We start from the raw sequence: 19,383 nt of genomic DNA on the forward strand, positions 1-19,383 counted from the left end.
CCTGCTAAATTGGAGGCATCATTACTGTAATGGGAAATAAATGTACACACTTACCCAAGGATCCTTTCCCTCCATCAAGCTTGCCCATGCTCAGTGGCTGGGACTGACTGGACTGAGGTGGAATTTCAAAACAGTCCTGGGTCATGGCATCACTAAGCCCCCTGGTCACATGTCCCCCCATCCTCTTCCTCATCTTCCTTGCTGTTCAAGCCAGGGGCCTGTGACCCAGACTCCTTTATGTATCCACAGTGGTCCGCAGGGTGATGGTAGAATCCCCAACAAGTCTGACATGCAGCTTTTTGTAAAAGCGGCAGGTCTGCGGCTCAGCACAGGATTGGCTACTGGTTTCTCCAGTCTTCTGATACACCTGATGTGGTTCTGTCACTTTCACATGGCGCTACTGCTGGTCCCTGTCCTTCCCCTTCTCCTGCATCCCCCGTGCACATACATGTCCACATTTCTACAGCTGGTCTGCAGCTGTGCTTGCAAACCGCCTCTTCCCACAAGCCCAGGAGATCCAATATTCTGTCCACTCCAAACTAGAGCATGTCTGGAGTGTGCAGTTGCACACAATGGAGAGCTGCTAGTTTGCTCACCAAACTGGACAATCAGGAAAAGTCATTTCAAAACTTTGAGAGGCTTTAAAGGGGTGTGCGGCCTTCCAGTCTCTGACCCCTGGGCAGTGGAGTTCACAGTTGCGACCAGAGTGTCGGTCATTGTGGGACAGCTGCTGGAGGATTGTTCGGGTTGACGTAAGTAACAGTGTCTACCCAGGCGTTGTATCAACCTGAGTACACTGACTGTGGCTCAACGCCACTCAGGGAGGTGGTGTTACTGTATTGCAGTAACGGAGCATTTACATCAGTAGGAAACAAATTTAAGCACAGAAACATGCACAACTATGTCAACGCAATGTGGCTTATGTCGACCTAACTTTATAGTGTAGACAAGGCCTCAGTCTACCACCTACAAACTGATGGGTTAATAGAATGATTTAACTGTACCTTGAAGTCAGTGCTCCAGCAATTCGTTAAGACAGGTGCTAAAGATTTGGGGCCAGTATACCCTATTACGTGAAGCCATTAGAGTGCTCAATCAATTAAACGTGGAAGAATGAAACAGAAGATGCAATGTACCAAAGGACAAGAAATCACTTTACTCGTATGCTAAGATGTATCCTTTTCTGGTAAATGGTCCAATAAAAAATGTCAACAGTTCTTTTAAGTTATCCAAACTCATTTATTGACAATTTAAATGTGACATATTTACAGGAAATAGCACTGGTTCTAAAATAATTTAACAATTTTTATAGATTTATAAAAGTACTGATAAATAGGAGACCCTGACAATTACCAACCACAAATATATTTTCCTATGCTACTGAACCACAAGAGTAGTTCTAATTTTAATAAGTCCCATAATGGAGCTGCTTTACCTCCACCTAATACATAAAACTGCCAATACCAAAATATAGTAAAATGAACATGCAGTGCCAAAGCTGTACCAGAGCAAGTGATTTTAAATGTGAGAACGATAGTAAAAATATTTCAATTGAAAGTGTCTCCCACACAGTGCGTACTTGTGAAAAATAAGCTTTCAAAGTACTGTTGTCTTATTTTGGTACAAGTTAAAAACTACACTACTTGTTTAGACTGCCACAATAATTTCAACCCTGCACTAGCTTTCACGTGATGTTGAAGAGTAAAATGAAAAAGTGTAATTTCCAAATACTATTGCCTAAAAACAGTGGTTAGTTTATGGATTAAGAAGTTGAAGATGCTGACGTAATGGTTTTGAAACTAGATAATATTTAATTCTCACATTACACCAATTACTCTATCCTCGGATCAACAAGTTACTGTGGAAAAACCCTCTCTCTCTCAGGTCAAAAGTCAGTTTGGAAGCTGGAGCAAAGATGGACTTTTCTGATATGTACTTGTTAAGTTCCAGAAGACTAACAGTATTGCAACAGTGGGAAATGTGAATCACAATAAGCAGCAGCATATGGAATTTGTGGGGTTGGTTGGTTTGTTTTTTTTTTGGTTACAGCAAACATTTTTAAAACCTAACTATGAAACCAGTACATGCTCAAGCTAATCAAATATTTGAAATGTAAAAGTTCTTATATCTTTTGTTTGCATCACTGAACCCATAACAATGCACACATGTAACAAATATTCAGTTTTATAAAAATCACATATTGCACAGCTAGTAGATGCAATACCAGCATGCTGGTATCCCTAGCATAAGATTTTCTATTTTAAATAATTGTTTTGAACTACGTTACTCAAAATAATTTCACCCCAAGGTTCAAAACCATGTAAATAAGGTCCGTGTACACATAGAGTCTCAAAATGTTTAACAAGATGAGAAAAAACACAGGCACTTTAATAGATTATTAGTGCACCAAAATTACAGGCCACAATTGCATGACTATAAACAGTTCAGTACCAGTTTTGACATCAAACTAAATAAATGAGGTCTTTCACTGATCCAAATATAGAAACAAGAACTGTTCACAAAGTACTGATAAGAAAAAAATCTCTCAAAAAAGTAATCCTAAACAGTATATGTTTAGACACTTAATACAAAGTAATTGCAGCAAAGCTTAATGTAATGCAATATAAAACTGGTTTACTTCAAAGGCGTAAGATGTAGTAGTCTGATTTCCCACCCCCCATCCAAAACACCATTGTAGGTGGTCCATTAAAATCAAATGTGCAAAAAAATTACAATTCATCTTTAGGAGAGCATCAAAAATAGGCTTAATGTTCAAAATAGCATTATTATTCTAATGTGAATTTTACAGCACCATATACTTAGAATTCTAAGAGCTTAGAATTCTTAGTCTGGTAATATTTCAGTTAACAATATTGATCTGATAGGAACGCAAGAGACTTTTTGTGCATATCCCAGTATGTGAAAGTCATAACATTTTCAAAAGAGGAGAGAAATAATTCTCACATATGCATAAAGTCTTAATCTGGTTTATAATCACACATAATTAAATAATCACATTTGAAGGCATTACATTTTCTATAGTATAGCATTAAAATATTGAATGTAATTTTAGGTTTGCCAAATTGAGGATAAAGAGTTGCTGGTACCTTATTTACTGACAGCAGTACATATCTTAACCATGTAGTTTGGCCCCTTCCTATTAGAAAGTGATTTATTATCAGGCTGTGAGAAAAAAGCAGAAGGTCCATTTCTGACCCTAATTTGAAGGCAGTATATAATTATTTAATATATATAATTATATATGCATGTACCTGTGTATACACATACCTATGTTTATACACGCATACATAAAATCAGTGTTCCATTCTCTTTGTTCTTTCTTCCTAAAATCTTCTTTGGCTACAAGTCTGACCAAGGAAATCAGAGGACCAAACAGATGGATCATTCTCCAAACACTTCCATTATTACACGTCACTGACTGGAAGGCTTGCATCATCCAGATCCACTGGGCCAGGATCCTGTTCCTGAGTGCCATTTTTACTTTGAGGTTCCAATAGGCTCTGTACAGTCACTTTGGAAGCTGGTTCTCTTGGAGGGACAGCCTGGACCTTGAAGTTCCCTGGCTTGGCCTTGGTAAAAGATTCGTGAAATCCTCGCTTCTCCAAGGCAAGGCGTTTGGCGTTAAGGTTTGAGACCAGAGCGTTGTTGTGAGAGGCTGTGGAATGTGAGGTGGCTGCGGTGTTGGCAAAACAGAAAGCATAGCTGGATTCTGAAGAAAAGCTGGAATGCTCCTGTAAAAGGATAAGTGTTTGTCAGATGGAGTCAGTTATTAATGGCATGTTAGTAACTCAGTTCCAGACTTTACTCTGTAAACTAAGAGAACAGAAAAACAAAGCAAAGCATCAGCCATGGCAGCAGGAAGTGGGTGCCTTCCCAAGGCAATGCATTTTTAAATGTGAGCTTACTGCTGTATGTGATAGCAAACATCCACTGCAGCGGAAGAAACTAAGTTAGGTTCCTGAAGTCAAGCTTGGCAGCTCTTTACATTTTGATACAAGAGATTAGCAAGCCCAAACTGATTTTTTACTAATATGTTTAATGGAAATTAAATTGTGTTCGTTTTCAATACATGTTAAAGCTCACATCTTCAATGTCAGATGGAAAAACTAATTGCAAGAGAAAAGTGTTTTCAAATGATATTTGGTATACAAATACATATATTATATATATTCAGATTCCAAAATCTGAAGCACTGTGGAACTCTCACTGCTCCCTCCCCTTAGAATACTCTGCTGAATCAAGTTAAAGCACGTTACACTTTTGTTCACTGACAACTGTTGATCTATTTCCTATTTTTGTTCCATCTTATTCTACTAAGCCACAGAGCAAAAATATGATGAATTAACTACTGTAAGAAGTTAAAGAATCCCTTTCTGGAATCCTAATTGTTGAAATCTTAGAAAATATACTTAAAATAATGCTTTTGAATCTAGATAAACAGTCTTTTTTTAAACTGCAAGAGCAATACTGAATTTTTTTTTTTTTTTTCAGAACAACTCAAGCTACAAATTGTACAGAAGTCATTTTCAAGTGCTTATTATGGATACTTGCCATTCCGTTGAATGAGAATTTTGGAAGAGTCAAATTCAGGCAATAAATCTACCACTATTTAAATACCTTCTTGTCAGAAAGGGGGCAATCAAACTATCCTTATCTATTACATTATGATTCAGGTAGGATAGCGCATACTTATGCCATTTTTGACTTTAATATAATTACTTTGATAAATCACCATAATAGGTCTGTCAAAGAGAGAGAGATCCTCTATGTCAACGATCTGAAAACATTTTCATATCAATTGTCAGTTTAATTTAGCATGGTATTGGATAGATTTATAGATATAATTAAGTTTGCAGTGTTGATCTGGCCAAATCAACAATATTACCCATATATTAAATAGGTAATATTTATATTTTCAGAGCTATTATGCATTTGTACATGCATCATAATAGGATATGTGTTAAGAATTTAATTTGTTGGCCTTTCACATTGTTTTTAGGAGCAATTCCAGGGAAAGTATTTTACATTATTTTGTCATGTTTTATGGTCAATAGCCCACTTGCCACACCACTTATTTCTAATAGCAAACAATGTTTATAAAAAAGCAATTGTGCTATATGGTTCAGTGATATATCTGGCATTCCGATCTATTTTCATCGGTAACTTCAGTTACACAAATGGGAAAGCTGAATAATTATGCCAAGTTTTCTAATAAACTACTTTTGTTCAGATTTTGCTACCTCCTCTGATAAATTCCTAGTTTAAGACATTAAGCTGCTTTACTTTTTAAAATATTTTTTAACATAATGTACAAGTTACAAGTAACAACCCCTTCTATATTCTGGCTAATAATTTCATGCATATGAGTTTAAAAGCCATGCAAATCAGGCTGCAATATTATCCTTCCAAGTATTGCAGTTATAAGATGCTTGTGTATGTGCACACATCTGTATTAGTTGGGGATAGCTTTTATTTGTGTTTTTGCTGTTACAAGGTGTCAAAGTTGTAAGGTAAAAAACGGAAATATGAACTCTCATGCAAATTAATCAAAGTTTTAATACTTTGCTCTTTAAATTGCATTTTATGTATTTTAAGGTAGTACAATTTGTACTTTGAATGTGAAAAATGACTTAGCATCATTGTTTTTGCCATTACTAATTTAAAAAATCAAATTTATTTTAGAAATCAATAGGTAATACTTAACTGCAAACCTAATGAGTGGTGTGAAGTAGTTTATGAGTTAGTTTTCAATAACGGGAACTGAAAAAAGCAGTGGGATTAAGAGTTAATTTTACATAGTGTATATTAGCGTTTTAAATCCTAGCCCTCTGTTAAGAAGGCAAGTTTACATGAGAGCCCACATACGTGCTGCATTCACCAGTTCTTGATGTATACCTCTGTATACAAGGATTCGACAGCCTTCTGGCCTGCCGCATCTGGAACACAGTGCAAAGCTAAGATTAGAGTAACCCATACTTCAAGAAGGGAATAGAGGGAGGAAAAAGAGAGGAAGTGTTGCCAATAGTTATAGCTAGGTTGCTTAGTCAGCCCCACCACAAAGCATACACACACTAAGAAAATACCCATCTCCCTCTTTTCCTCTCCCCCAGAAAACTTTTAAACTGAGTCTATTTTGTGATAGCAACTTTTACTTAAAACATGAAGCAGCTATAAAATTACTAGCTGCACATACTAGTGTTTAGATCAATTGATAGCAATCACACTAGCACATCATCTATGTGACTGCTGCACATTTAATAGCCAGATTTCAAAATGTAGATTTCCAATGTATTATGGGGGTAGATATACTCAGTTTATTACAAAATATCACATAGCAAAAAAGTGAAAACCATACCTTGCAGCATCTGAACTGTGAAGTATTCCATGATAATTTTGGACATACTTGATGACACGGACACTATTACAATCTTTAGCATGAAATACAATAATCTGTAAAAAAAAATCTGAGCATTTCTAATGTAGGTCCTAATGGAAAAATATATATGAATGCTGCCATCCACATGCTTAACAACTTATGATTTAGGTCACAGTTGTACACACACAGTTCAGTAATGCTAGATGGTGTTCACACTGGGTCTCCAACAGCAAAACTTCTAATTCATACGAGGTATTTGCAATCCCCTTCTGGCCCAAAATGCATTCAGTTTGGAACCACAGCTACTAACGTGACATATGGCCAATAGTTAATCCCGAGGATGTGCAAATTGAGGACCCAAGATAATTTTTAATCAATCTTTTATATAATTTGATTGCAAAATTTGTAATTAGCAAAAAATCTCGCCAGAATTAGCGAAGTTTCACTGTAGTTCTTCAGCTAGTAAAAGCTTAGTAGTAAGAGCTCATACTGAACTCAAAAATCTTCACACTCAGCACTTGCATTGTCTTTACGTTTAAGACAATGCAATGCGTACAAAGCTCCATACAGATAACACTAAATGAGCACTCAATTAGAAATGCAAAATATTTTATGCAAATTTAATATGCATGAAAGTTCATGCAAAGGAGATATGTTACTACAGGACTGGGAGAAAGGGAGATGAAAGAGGAACAAAATAGAATTTCTTGTACTAGATTGACACCTCTTAGAGGCCATATATTATCTACATATCAAACACATACAGAAGCTGCTGATCTTCCCGGTCCCCGTTGTGCCACTATGGCCCCAGAGATCGCTTTTATCCAGCTGTGCATGTCCTCCGGGCTGTCTGCCTAAATCAAAATAAAAATTTTAAATTAACATTAGATGGCTATTTAAGCTGGGTGAAGATGCTGTTTGTTTATATGGGTAGTCTGGGAATACAATGACCAGCCTAGCTTTCTTTCCCATTGGCAAGCAGGGGTAGGATTTTTCTAACTACCTATGACGTTGGAGCACAAGTGTCCATGGTTTTCAGTGGAATTTATACTCCTAAATCACTCAGACACTTGTGAAAATCACCCAAGATTATTACATCATATTTGTAATATTCCTCCAGGTCAATACTCCGATAACATTTCCATCAGAATTGGATTTACATGTTGGTTTATTTTTTAAAGGTGATCATTGTAATTCTCACAGGATTTTCAGTGATGTATATAAAGGGGACTTGTCCAATACCACACCCTCATATTTCTTCTTCACTATTGCTGTTTCCTATGAAACAGAAACTAACGTGGTCGGGTGAGGGATCTGGTGAAATACTGCACAAAGTAACCGATATGATTTATTGCTGGTGACATGCTATACACACACACACACACACACACACACACACACACAGAGTGAGTGAAAAGGTCTGGTGTTTAAATTAGGGATCAGCCAAATTTGCAGATAATGAAAATTGTTCATCTACCTTCTCAAAACACTACATAGAACACATGCCAACACACTGTACAAAAAAGTCTGTATTACACACACTTCAGATGATACAGAAAATAAATTGTGTTCTTACTTTGATTAAATTAACATACTATTTAGAAGAATCAATCCCCTAATTCCTTACAACCACCTTATTGGTGCACGCACACAGCAACCAATTGATTGTTATCTCAATCCATACATTATAGGATAGGAAACAACTGGAATAATTAAAACAAGTACTATATTTTCCAGTTAACCACACTGGGACAAATCATTGCTTCTCAAACTCCACTGTCTCTTCTTATTGAAATGGTGTGTGTGTCTGTGTGTGTGTGAGAGAGAGAATTTGTAATTTTTTCTTTGCTTTTGTTGTCTGTCACTTGTTTTTAGTCATCAGTGAACCAGTATGGATTGATGAAGTTGTCAATTTCTGTTTTGCTCAGGGCACATATTAATAGGTTAAAATTAAGGGCTTTGTGGGGGAGGGTAACTCAAACTACCTATTTCCATACTTTCACATATATGGGGTTCTTTTAAATATAACTTTTAACTCTTAATTTCTTGGGTCTTAGCAGTTGAAATTTTTAAAAAAATTCTTGACAATATTTTAATTCTCAACACTAATTCCATCTTAAAGCTGTGTGTCTGGGATATAAACACAAGATCCCCATTCATCAATTTGCTTTCATAGGAATATTTCAAAATATATCTGAAATTGCAGAGTTTGGTACACTTCCTTTGCACATATGCTGACTACATTAGACTGAAATGCTATACAAATAGCTGCTATAGCCTAAAAACAAATCTAAATTCAGTGCTCAATGATTCAACAAGGAGTCAAAATATGGCAGTAGTAATGACTGAAGTAATATTACTGAAACAAGCACTGCACTAATCGCATTTTTGAGGTATCTGGTCTAGGGCTTTCACTATTACCAAGAATGTGAAATATGTATTTCAATTAGGATACTTAATTCATAGCAGCCCAATATTCACTGAACCATTTTAAAATGTGATGCCAGAATAAATATTCAGCAATAAACAAAAGAAAACCTTGCTAAAGCATACAGTGGGTTGACAAGAACATATTAAAACCTTCTAACCAAATCAGTCATAAAATAGTGTCTGGGAACTTGCACATTGCAGCGAGACAAGATACCAAGTTAGGAGTTGTTCTTAGAGCTACACTAATTCATTAAAAGAAAAAGAGTACTTATGGCACCTTAGATACTAACAAATTTGAGTATAAGCTTTCGTGAGCTACAGCTCACTTGGTATATGCTCAAATAAATTTGTTAGTCTCTAAGGTGCCACAAGTACTCCTTTTCTTTTTGCAGATACAGACTAACAGGGCTGCTACTCTGAAACTAATTCATTAGTATCTCTTGACAGCTGAAAGCCCAGATTCTATCTGGGTAAAATTAAATGAAGGTGGTATATGGTAAATATGTTCTCCACTACATTTAGCATGTCTTCACTAAAGAATTCTAAAAAGGTCTATGGTCTGCAGAACTCACAGTAAGCAGAAAAATGGTAAAAAGAAACAACTGCTCCATTATGTTCATTATCCTATTAAATAATTATTTAACCCTGAACTAAAAAGGACAGATGTACACAATGTGCCAAACAACTTTTTCTTGTTTAGAAATTCATTAATGTGATAAGACATCCAACTTCTGCATTAGCAAATCGACCAAGTTATTATAAAACAGCAGTTGACAATACCTCATATAAGAACAACAGTATCTTGCATAAAGGGAACAAATAGTCATCATAATACCTTACTCTGGAGATTTTTATGTCAAGAACTTGTAAGGAAGAACCCCAATAGTGACAAGTTCCTACCAATGGTTTCACAAACAAATGATCTGGGGACAAATTTTTGCTAACTCTTTGGTTTCACCTCTATTTCCAAAATGTAACTTCCTCATTCGGGCATATGGGAAGAATGTTCTAACATATCATCATTAAAGCTACCTTGCTGAAGTCTACTTTCACACATCTGGAGAGAGATTGTAAATTTGGTGGGTTTTGTTTGATTTTTAAAACAAGTAAAGTATGTATAGTTCTTAAAATCAGCCTGGTAAGGATATGTGAGCAGATTGTTTTGTGCATGTACTGTTAAGTATTCAGTAAGATATGGCAAGAATCACTGAAGTATTTTCTGGTTGTGAAAGCACCACATACAGCCAACAAATCAAAGAACATTCAAAGTGAAAGTTCATTTTTTAGACAGAGATATTACAAACAAAGGCTATTGGAGCTACACTGCAGTACTTCACATTCATCAGTTAAGGTTACTAGTTTGAATCTTTGACCATTAATCTCCTAGATCTCTGTAGTTTAAATCCACAGTGAGTTGAAAAACTAATTTTCTATAAATAAAAATGTAATAATTTAATTAAAAATACAAATTTTGTAAGTGTATTGACCTCACACTACAGAATTTAAATAACTTCATGCCAAATGTCAACTCAAAAAAGTATTTAAGTTAATAAATGACAGGCTGTTTAGGACTTTCATAAACTTCAATAGTAATTCATTCTTGCTTGCAAATCTGACATTTCTCATATGGATTTCAGAACAAAACTGCAAAGAAGAAAACCTACACTAACATGAAAAGACAGTTGGAGAAAGGTCTATACTATACTATAGTATTTTACAACCAATGTATGTGCAACTGAGAGGAAGACTGAAGACTACTTTCTCAAGAAACAATTTTAACAGTAAAGTATTTATGCTTAATTTTCTTGCAGAATGATCTAGTTTTACCCAGAGTGAAAGATTACCTGTACATAAAAGGTTCGAGAAGTTGTTACAATTTCAAAGAGATTGTCTCTCATCATTATATCACTGCAAAGACAAAACAAAACAAATACTTAATAGGAATTTAGATTTTTAAACTGCTCTACTTAAAAACAATGTTATAACTAGAAAATCAGAGTATGCAGAACTCTGTATCCATCACCCTTCAAATTAAACTTTCATCTTTCCTGATGAGTTGGTAGTCACTATCAATGTAATCAAAGTAACTGAAATCAAGCAGTTATTAGAGGAAAAGTTATATGACTGATTGTGATGGGATGTATCAACCCTGCACTAGCCCAGCAAGGGTTAATCACTCACTGCAGGCTCAGGAGGCCTCACCCCTTCGCCCTTGCTGGGCATGCTCCAGCTGGGTATAAAAGAAAGCAATTTAGCTCAATCTGGGCTGATTGAGAAGGAGAGCAGACACATGGTACAGGTTCCTGCCAGGAAGCCACTTGAGCCCCAGACAGCGGAGGCCAAACACTCTGAGTCCACTGAGGACCCCCAGTCAACCGCAGAGATAGAGGGAGACAGACAGCAGCTGCTGCCCTGGAGGAACTGCCAGAGCTGGAATCACAGGTAGAAAGCAGCTCAGGGAATGTGTTTGTGGAGGCTGGAACCTGAAACCAGGACTACTGATTTCACAGGGCACTGGGTTAGGACCTGGTAAGTAGGGTGGGACCAGGTCCACCTACCCAACTGCCCAAGGTATTAGGCACCACAGCCCAGAACTGTGAAAGTTAAGCATGACTGCCTGGAGATCAAGGACTTAGCCGCTAGGCCTCACTGACCTGAGGAAAAGGGAGGCCTCAGACTCTGGCTGCTAGGCCTCGTTCCCCTGAATGTGAGGGGTCACAGTCACCAAAGGTGGTAAGTTCTCTCTCCTCCACCCCCTTTTTCACCTCGACTCACATCCCACAACAGGGTACATTACCCCCACGACATTGATGGAATGCATTTTACTTTTATTGGCAAATTCTTAACTTTGAATTTAATCTCAAATACAAAGAATAGTTACTTAGCCTGTAGTAAATGTGGTTCCTCAAGATGTTGCAGTCAGTGTGTATCTGACATGAGATCAGTTTTCTGAATAGCCATGTCCATCAGGGCTGTGCATGAACACTGTGCCTCTTAACAGCATAAGGGAGGAATGGCCAGAACCCTCCCTCAGAATTCAAATCCTACTTTTTCTGAGGACTCCAAAAAGTGGGGATGGAAGGTGAGTCACAGGATCCACACTGACTACAACATCTTAAGGGAAGGTAACTTTTTTCTTCAACTGTTTTTCAAGATGTGATGCAGACATATATTCTACTTACATGTGTGCCCAGCTCACTGGAACCGAAGAAATTTGCTGAGCAGTACCTCTCGGGGTGACAGTCACCCTGCAGCCCTACCCCAACCCGATACGGGCTGCACTGCCCTGACCCCCACAGTTCCTTTGCACTGAATGTCAGATGTACCGACTCCTAAAGAGGATGGAGGATGGGTCATGGAATACACATCTGCATCACATCTCGAACAACAGATACAGGTAGGTAACCATTTTTCTTTTGAGTGGATGCAGCCATGTATTCTACTACAGTGATTCACAAGTGATACTCATAGGAAGTGGGGCAGGAAGTCTATTTAAAGAAGGACTGCAGGATTGCCTTCCCAAAGTTTGCATGCGATCTGGATGCAGCAGTAATTACATAGTGTTTTATAAAAGTAAGCATAGAGGATCAAGTGGCAGCCCTGAAAATATCCAATACTGGAATGTCACTTAGAAATGCGGTCAATGTTTCCAGTGCTCTTGTGGAATAGCACAATATAGTGCTGCCTTTGAGAAGGTATAGCCTGAGCTACTTCATACACTGTTATGATACAGGAAGTTCTCCACCTGAAGATGGTCTAAGAGACTGCTTGACCCTTCATTTGGTCTGCATATGAAACACACACACACAAACAAGATGAGGAGCTGAAAGCTTTGGTGCTATCTAGATAAAAAGCCTAAAATCCAATGTAAAAAGACACTGTTCCTATGGGAATGAATGTAGCTTAGGGAAGAACACTGGTAACTATATAGCTTGGTTCAAATGAAAAGAAGGAAAACCACTTTGGATAAAGACTTTGGGTGTTGCTACAGGGCTACTTTGTCTTTAGAAAAGTCTGTAAGGGGGCATTGCCAATTAAAGCCTACAGCTCACCCACCCTCCTGGCAAATGTTATTGCCACAAGAAAGGCAGTTTTCTGACACAGAAAGGAGAAAGAGGCTGGAATGGAAGACCCACAAGAGCTACTAAGACAGTGTTAAGATCCCACAAAGGAATTGGTTCTTTAACCAGGAGATGGAGATGAGCAACTCCTTTCAAGAACCTCATTGTCAGAGTTTGAAAACACCCAAGTCCCATGTATGGACTGGTGAAAAGCCGAAATCGCCTCCAGAGGAATTCACAATGAACTAAGTGCAAGACCAGAAGACTGAAGGTATAACAAGTACTCAAGGATATCCTGGATACAAGCCAGCTTCAGATGAACTCCCCAGGCTAGCTCCTGTATTGAAAAATACTCCCACTTTACCAAATGAGCTTGGCACGGTCCAAATTCAGCTTGGGAATGACTTGTGGGATGATCAGAATTGGAAGAAAAAAGAATTGCTGATTCCCAGTGTAGGTGAAAAGCATTGGTGAAGAAGCCACAACTGAGACCCCCTAAGCAGCAGAACAGCTGCCATTTCTTGTTGTCCCTTGTGATGAGCAGATCAATTGTCAAGATGCCCCAAACTACAAAATTGGACCACAAGAGGCTGATCTTCAGGGACCATTTATGATTCTGGGAGAAATTTCTGCTGAGGTGATCCATTACATGATTCTGGATCCCAGGCAAGTGATTGGCCACGAGGGTAATGTTTTTCCTGATGCAAAACTGCCAGAGCCTGATCATCTCTCGACACAGCATGCTTGGAGTGTGTGCTTCCCCTCCCCCCCCCCACATCTATTCACAGATTGCATTGAGGTGGTATTGTTGGTAAGGAAGTGCACTGAAGCAATCTTGAAGGGCCGGACAGCCATGATGGATCGCACAAAACTCCTCGACAGAGATATGCAGAGAAACTTCTTGTTCTGACCACAGGCCTTGAACTTTCACAACTCCAGATGCACTCTGCAAACTTTTAAGGAATCATCAGTGACAACAGTCCTAGCCAGTGGGAAGCGAGCAAAGCGAACACCTGGCACACATTGCCCTGAACTGTTTACCACCGTAAGGAGTTCAGGATCAGCAGAGGAAGTCTGAACCGTCTGTCCAAGGAATGACTATTTGTATGACAGGCCAACTTCAGACACATCTGAAGAGGACATAGGCGCAGTCTGGCATACTGGATTACCTGTGTGCACACAGCCATATGGCGTAGCAATCTCAGGCATACATGGGCCAGGCCTAAGACTCCACCTCCAGACATAGGTGGTGAATTTCCTGGAGACAATCAGTTGGCAGAAACTCTCTCAAACTCAGTCTATCAGGGCCTGAGTGAACTCAATTCTTTGAGGTGGAACCATTGTTGACTTCCCGCTGTTTAGGATGAGATCTCGACAACTGAGTAGGTGCAGTATGAAGTGCACATGACTGAGGACTTCCGCTCTGGACCTGCCCCTCAGTAACCAATCATCCAGATACAAGACAGGAACTCCTCTCTTCTTGAGGTATGCTGTTACTACTACCAGACACTTGTATTCAGAAAAAACCCAGCGTGCTGAAGATAGGCTGAAAGGCAGCATGGTGTATTGGTGTTGCCGGACAGTCACAACAAACCTAAGGAACGTCCTGTGACTCAGAAGGATTGTTACATGGAAATAAGCACCCTGAAGGTCCAGGGTAGCAAGCCAGTCATTATGATTTAAGGTGGAGAGGATAGTTTCTAGTGTGACCATACGGAATCTCATGTACATGATGTATTTGTTAAGATTGCAAAGGTCAAGTATAGGTTTCATCCCTCCCTTGGACTTGAGAACCAGAGATACGAGGAGCGGAAACCTTGCCCCTAATGATGCAGGCAGACCTTCTCTACAGCCCCCAGATGCAGTGTCTCTTCAGGGACCCCTCTCAAAAGAGATAGGGTGGGGAGGCGGTATGGAAAGTAACTGTATGGAATAACCTGATCTGACAGTGCTTAGGCCTAGTTGTCCAAGGTAATCAAATCCCAAACACTGTAAAAACCAAGGCCAATGGGGGTGAGGAGCCAGCTGGTTAAACCCAGAACTGGCAAGCCCCTGACCTGTCCCCTGACTTTTACTAAAATACCCTGGGGCTGGGGGACTAAGTCAGGCTGACCGCCACTCCTCCAGCCCCAGGGGGGGCCGGCCCACTGCTCCGGCGTCCCTGGGGCTCACTGCCAGCCCACTGCTCCATCACCGCCGCTGCTCCTGCATCAGGGGTGGAATACCATTGCTCCAGCCCCACTGCTGTTCCTGTGACAGTGGCTGACTGCCACTGCTCTTCAACCCCAGGGGGGCTGACCCAATCCCAGCTGCTGTTTCAGCCCTGGGGCCACTGCTCTGGTGGCCCCAGGGCTGATAGCTTCTCCAGCCCTGCTGCTGTGGAAGAAGTCACAGAGGTCCCAGAAAGTTACGCAAGCTATGACCTCAGTGACAGAATCCTCTAATTAAAAAGCCTGACCTTTCAAACACAGCTATGTCTACAAATAACCAGAGAGTCTGAATAGTTTGGTTCTGTCAAGTAATAAAATAAGGATCTGGAGACATCCAGAGTCTGAAGCTTCTTCTACTCTCAGCACTACCTGTTCCTTGTGAAACAATGTAGGGTGGCTCAGCCATGAGTGCTTGAAGCTCTCTAATCCTTCTAGTTGAGGTGACCGCAACCAGAAAGGGTGAGGGTAATCTGGTGCAAAGAGCATACTGAAAGAGGTTCAAAGATGGGCTCCCTAAGATTCAGGATGACAATATCAAGATCCCATGCCAGAACAGGGTCCCTAATGTCGCTGAGGACTGGTCTGACATGAGCAATTAACTTCTGGAGTGAGGCGTCATTTCTTGTAGGATAGAATTAGGGAGGTAAACACATCATGAGGCTGAAAACAGAACATTTGTGCTAAGTAAGTTAACAGGTCAGTAATCTGAAAGACAGAATGTCTGGGCCTGCAAAGATAAGAGGGAGAACACTCAGGAAACCATTTACCAACAATTGGCAAGAGGAGTTAGGAATGTAGAGATGATGTAAAGATCAGATTCTACGTGAACAGAACGGGATGTACATGGATTAGTTTCTGACAAGTAACCAAGCCAATCATGAGGCACATAATTCAATGTGTAAATGTATGTAAAGGAAGAGGTTTTCTATGTAACTTTGGATGTATGGTAGGCCCTATACCCATGCCCTATGTTGGAGTCCGATCCACTCAAGTGTAGCTTTGCTGTGTGCCAAACAAAATAACCTGAGTGACGAAATCTGGAGTCGAACCGAGCATTTTGGACCCAGAGAATTGGATGAAGTCTTCTCCCAGAACTGGGCAAGGTGTTCTGGATAAACAGAGTTGGAACAGCCTTGGAGGGAATCCTAGTGCATGCCTGGCAGTAAGCATGCAATGGGCTCGTGAGGAACCTGGGCACAGATGAGTCAGAGAAGATAAAGCACGACTACACTAGAGGGTAACAAGTTGAGACTGTCATAAGGTGGACACTGACAGAGCTGAACAAGAGGCTATTTTTAAATGCAGCAAGTAGTAAAGGATCTTTGGCAACAGAAACTGCAACGGGTCTAGACTGTGTTGGGAAGCTCCTCCGTTTTGAGGCGCAAATCTTCCAGATGTTTTCCGTTCTGTAGAAGAAAATCTCCTGAATCTGCAAGGAGCAGTCTCTTTCAGTGGTACTCTGCTTGCCAGCATCCATGCAATCAGGAACAGAGACTCTGCCGTCTGCCACGAGTGGTAAGAAGGAACTGAGGCAGGGTCACATTATTGCTATCACAAGGAGGCACAGGGCACACGCATGACCCTGACACATGCTGCTATTCAGAAAGACTCCAATCTCATGTATGTGAGGTGCAAGCACACCTACAGCAGAATCTTCACCAACACATACCCGAAGTAGACATTTCGGTTCCAGCCTCACTTCAAAATATACTGATATTAGTGGTTTAATTGTTTCCTTGATTTTGTCGTTCATGGTTCATTCTGACCTTAACTCACTGCTAGGGATCACGCAGTGCAAGCCTCAATATCGAGATCTCATATTATACATCATACATTGCACTGTTTAGATACAACAGGGTACTTAAACACAAAGCTATCTTTTGTCCCTAAATACACCAACTATCACACACGTATCTAAATTAACTAATTGGAATTAAGCTACACATCTTTTGGCTGATCCTACATTCTAGCCCCAACAACACTGTTTACTGTGATACTTCAGAATTTTGCATCAATGGTTAATTCTTCTCACCTTTGTTTACATTCCTGAACTTTATGGACCTCTTTAAGAGGTATGATCCGGAGAGGTTCCTTTTCCTGCAAAAAAGGAAAAAAGGTTTCAGTGGACTAATTTCTTTCAAGATTCAAAAACCAGGATTTTGTTACTCAGGACTGATTTGCAATAACAGAGAGATCTAAAGGGAGACTTCCAAGGCAGCGATTCATTATGGCTTTCTCCAGCTAAGACTTTGTTCACTCTCACAAGCATTGAACTCCTCCACAAATTCTAAAGCATGAAAGCATTATGAACTATTTTTTAAATTATTATTTGGAACTTTGTGTAGCTACCCATTATACTCAACTGGATAAAGTCCAAGAGGATCTCCATGACTTAAGCCACCTCTTTCTTTCCAAAGCATGGCGCAGTAATCAGAGAATCAGAATTGTAGGACTTGAAGGGACCTCGAGAGATCTAGTCCTGTCCCCTGCCCTCATGGCAGGACTAAATACAATCCAGACCATCCCTGACAGGTGTTTGTCTAACCTGCTCTTAAAAAAATCTCCAGTGATGGAGATTCCACAACCTCCCCAGGCAATTTATTCAAGTGTTTAACTACCCTGACAGTGAGGAAGTTTCTTCTAATGTCCAACCTAACCCACCCTTGCTGCAATTTAAGCCCATTGCTTCTTGTCCTATCCTCAGAGGTTAAAGAGAACAAATTTTTCTCTCTCCTTATTATAACATTTTATGTACCTGAAAACTATTATGTCCCCCCTCAGTCTTCTCTTCTCCAGACTAAACAAACCCAATCTTCCCTCAGAGGTCATGTTTTCTATACCTCTTTCCTAGACCTTTTTTTGCTGCTCTTCTCTGGACTCTCCCCAATTTGTCCACATCTTTCTGGAAATGTGGCAGCCAGAACTGGACAATACACTCCAGTTGAGGCCTAATCAGCGTGTAGTAGAACGGAAAAGAATTACTTCTCATGTCTTGCTTACAACATTCCTGCGAATAAATCCCAGATTGATATTCATGTTTTTTGAAACAGTATTACACAATTGACTCATACTTAGGTTGTGATCCACTATGACCTCCACATCCTTTTCTGCAGTACTCCTTCCTAGGCAGTCATTTCTCATTTTGTATGCGTGCAACTGATTGTTCCTTCCTAAGTGCAGTACTTTGCATTTGTCCTTATTGAATTTCATCCTATTCACTTCAGGCCATTTCTCCGTTATACATAGGTCTATTTCCTGAACATTTAAATAAACCTCAGCACTGGCCTTTCAACTTCCAGTTTCATGTGCCACCATGTGGCTGTTGGAGGGAATAGAAAAGTTTCTCTCTCCTTACCTGAAATTTTATTTTTAATACTAAGGTTACTTATAGGTATTTCTGACAACTTGCAGCTTCAAGGAAGAACAAGACCTGTCTCTCATTGGCAGCAGGGGAATGCCCTACCTCCTGAAGTTACCTTCAGTGAGAAATTGCACAGCCAGGATGATTCAAATCTACTTTCCCTATAGATTGTTAACTATACTTTGCGGAAAAGCACAATGATTTCTCTTACAGAGCATACTAAATTCCATTTAATAACAAAAACACCCAAATCCTGGGATGCTAATTTCCATTCCTTCAGGAATGGAATCAGAATGGATGTTCAGGATGATCCATTTGTCTACACGGAGGGCCGGATCTGTTAACTTTATTACTCAAAGAAAGGAAATTTTCAGGTAGCACAGACAAGTTCTCTTATTCTTTCTGCTAAGGCCCACAGATCCGTTACAATGGAAATTTCATAGAAATGTGCCTCCACAGTGCCTGGGAAGCAAGATCTTCCATTAAATATTGGCATCTGAAACAGATAAAATATCTCCTCTATCTTCCCCTGGGCACTAAGGCATGGAGAAGATTTCTGCCTTTTCACAATCAACCTGTGGAACTTGTTGCCAGAGGATGTTGTTAAGGCCAAGAGAACAGAGTTCAAAAAAGAACTAGGTAAGTTCACAGAGGATAGGTCCATCAATGGCTATTAGCCAGGACAGGCAGGGATGATGTCCCTAGCCTCTCTTTTCCAGAAGCTGGGAATGAGCAACAGAGAATGATCACTTGATGATTACCTGTTCCATTCATTCCCTCTGGGGCACCTAGCACTGGCCACTATCGGAAGACAGGATACTGGGCAAGATGGACCTTTGGTCTGACCCAGTATGGCCGTTCTTATATTCTTACCAAAATAAAGAAAATGGCATTGGCTATGACTGGATAACCAAACAGCAAACA

General features: G+C 39.8%; 1 protein-coding gene across 7 annotated transcripts in view; it reads right to left on the reverse strand.

Moving 5' to 3' along the window:
- Positions 1-2,357: 2,357 nt before the first annotated feature.
- PLEKHA1 (pleckstrin homology domain containing A1) overlaps positions 2,358-19,383 on the reverse strand; it is an 84,786-nt gene continuing 67,760 nt past the window's right edge. For 4 of the 7 annotated variants that reach the window (XM_077822989.1, XM_077822990.1, XM_077822992.1 and 1 more), the window contains 4 exons: positions 17,131-17,195; positions 10,672-10,735; positions 7,162-7,251; positions 2,358-3,752 (listed from right to left, as the gene is read on the reverse strand). In XM_077822989.1, the coding sequence (XP_077679115.1) occupies positions 3,426-3,752; positions 7,162-7,251; positions 10,672-10,735; positions 17,131-17,195 (546 nt within the window). In that variant the 3' untranslated portion in view covers positions 2,358-3,425. Of the gene's footprint in view, positions 3,753-5,886; positions 5,958-7,161; positions 7,252-10,671; positions 10,736-17,130; positions 17,196-19,383 lie in introns of all 7 variants that reach the window. The other 3 variants (XM_077822993.1, XM_077822994.1, XM_077822995.1) reach the window with 3 other exon arrangements.

The sequence above is a fragment of the Eretmochelys imbricata genome, chromosome 7 (genome assembly GCF_965152235.1).
Source record: "Eretmochelys imbricata isolate rEreImb1 chromosome 7, rEreImb1.hap1, whole genome shotgun sequence".
Classification (NCBI taxonomy): Eukaryota; Metazoa; Chordata; order Testudines; family Cheloniidae; genus Eretmochelys; species Eretmochelys imbricata.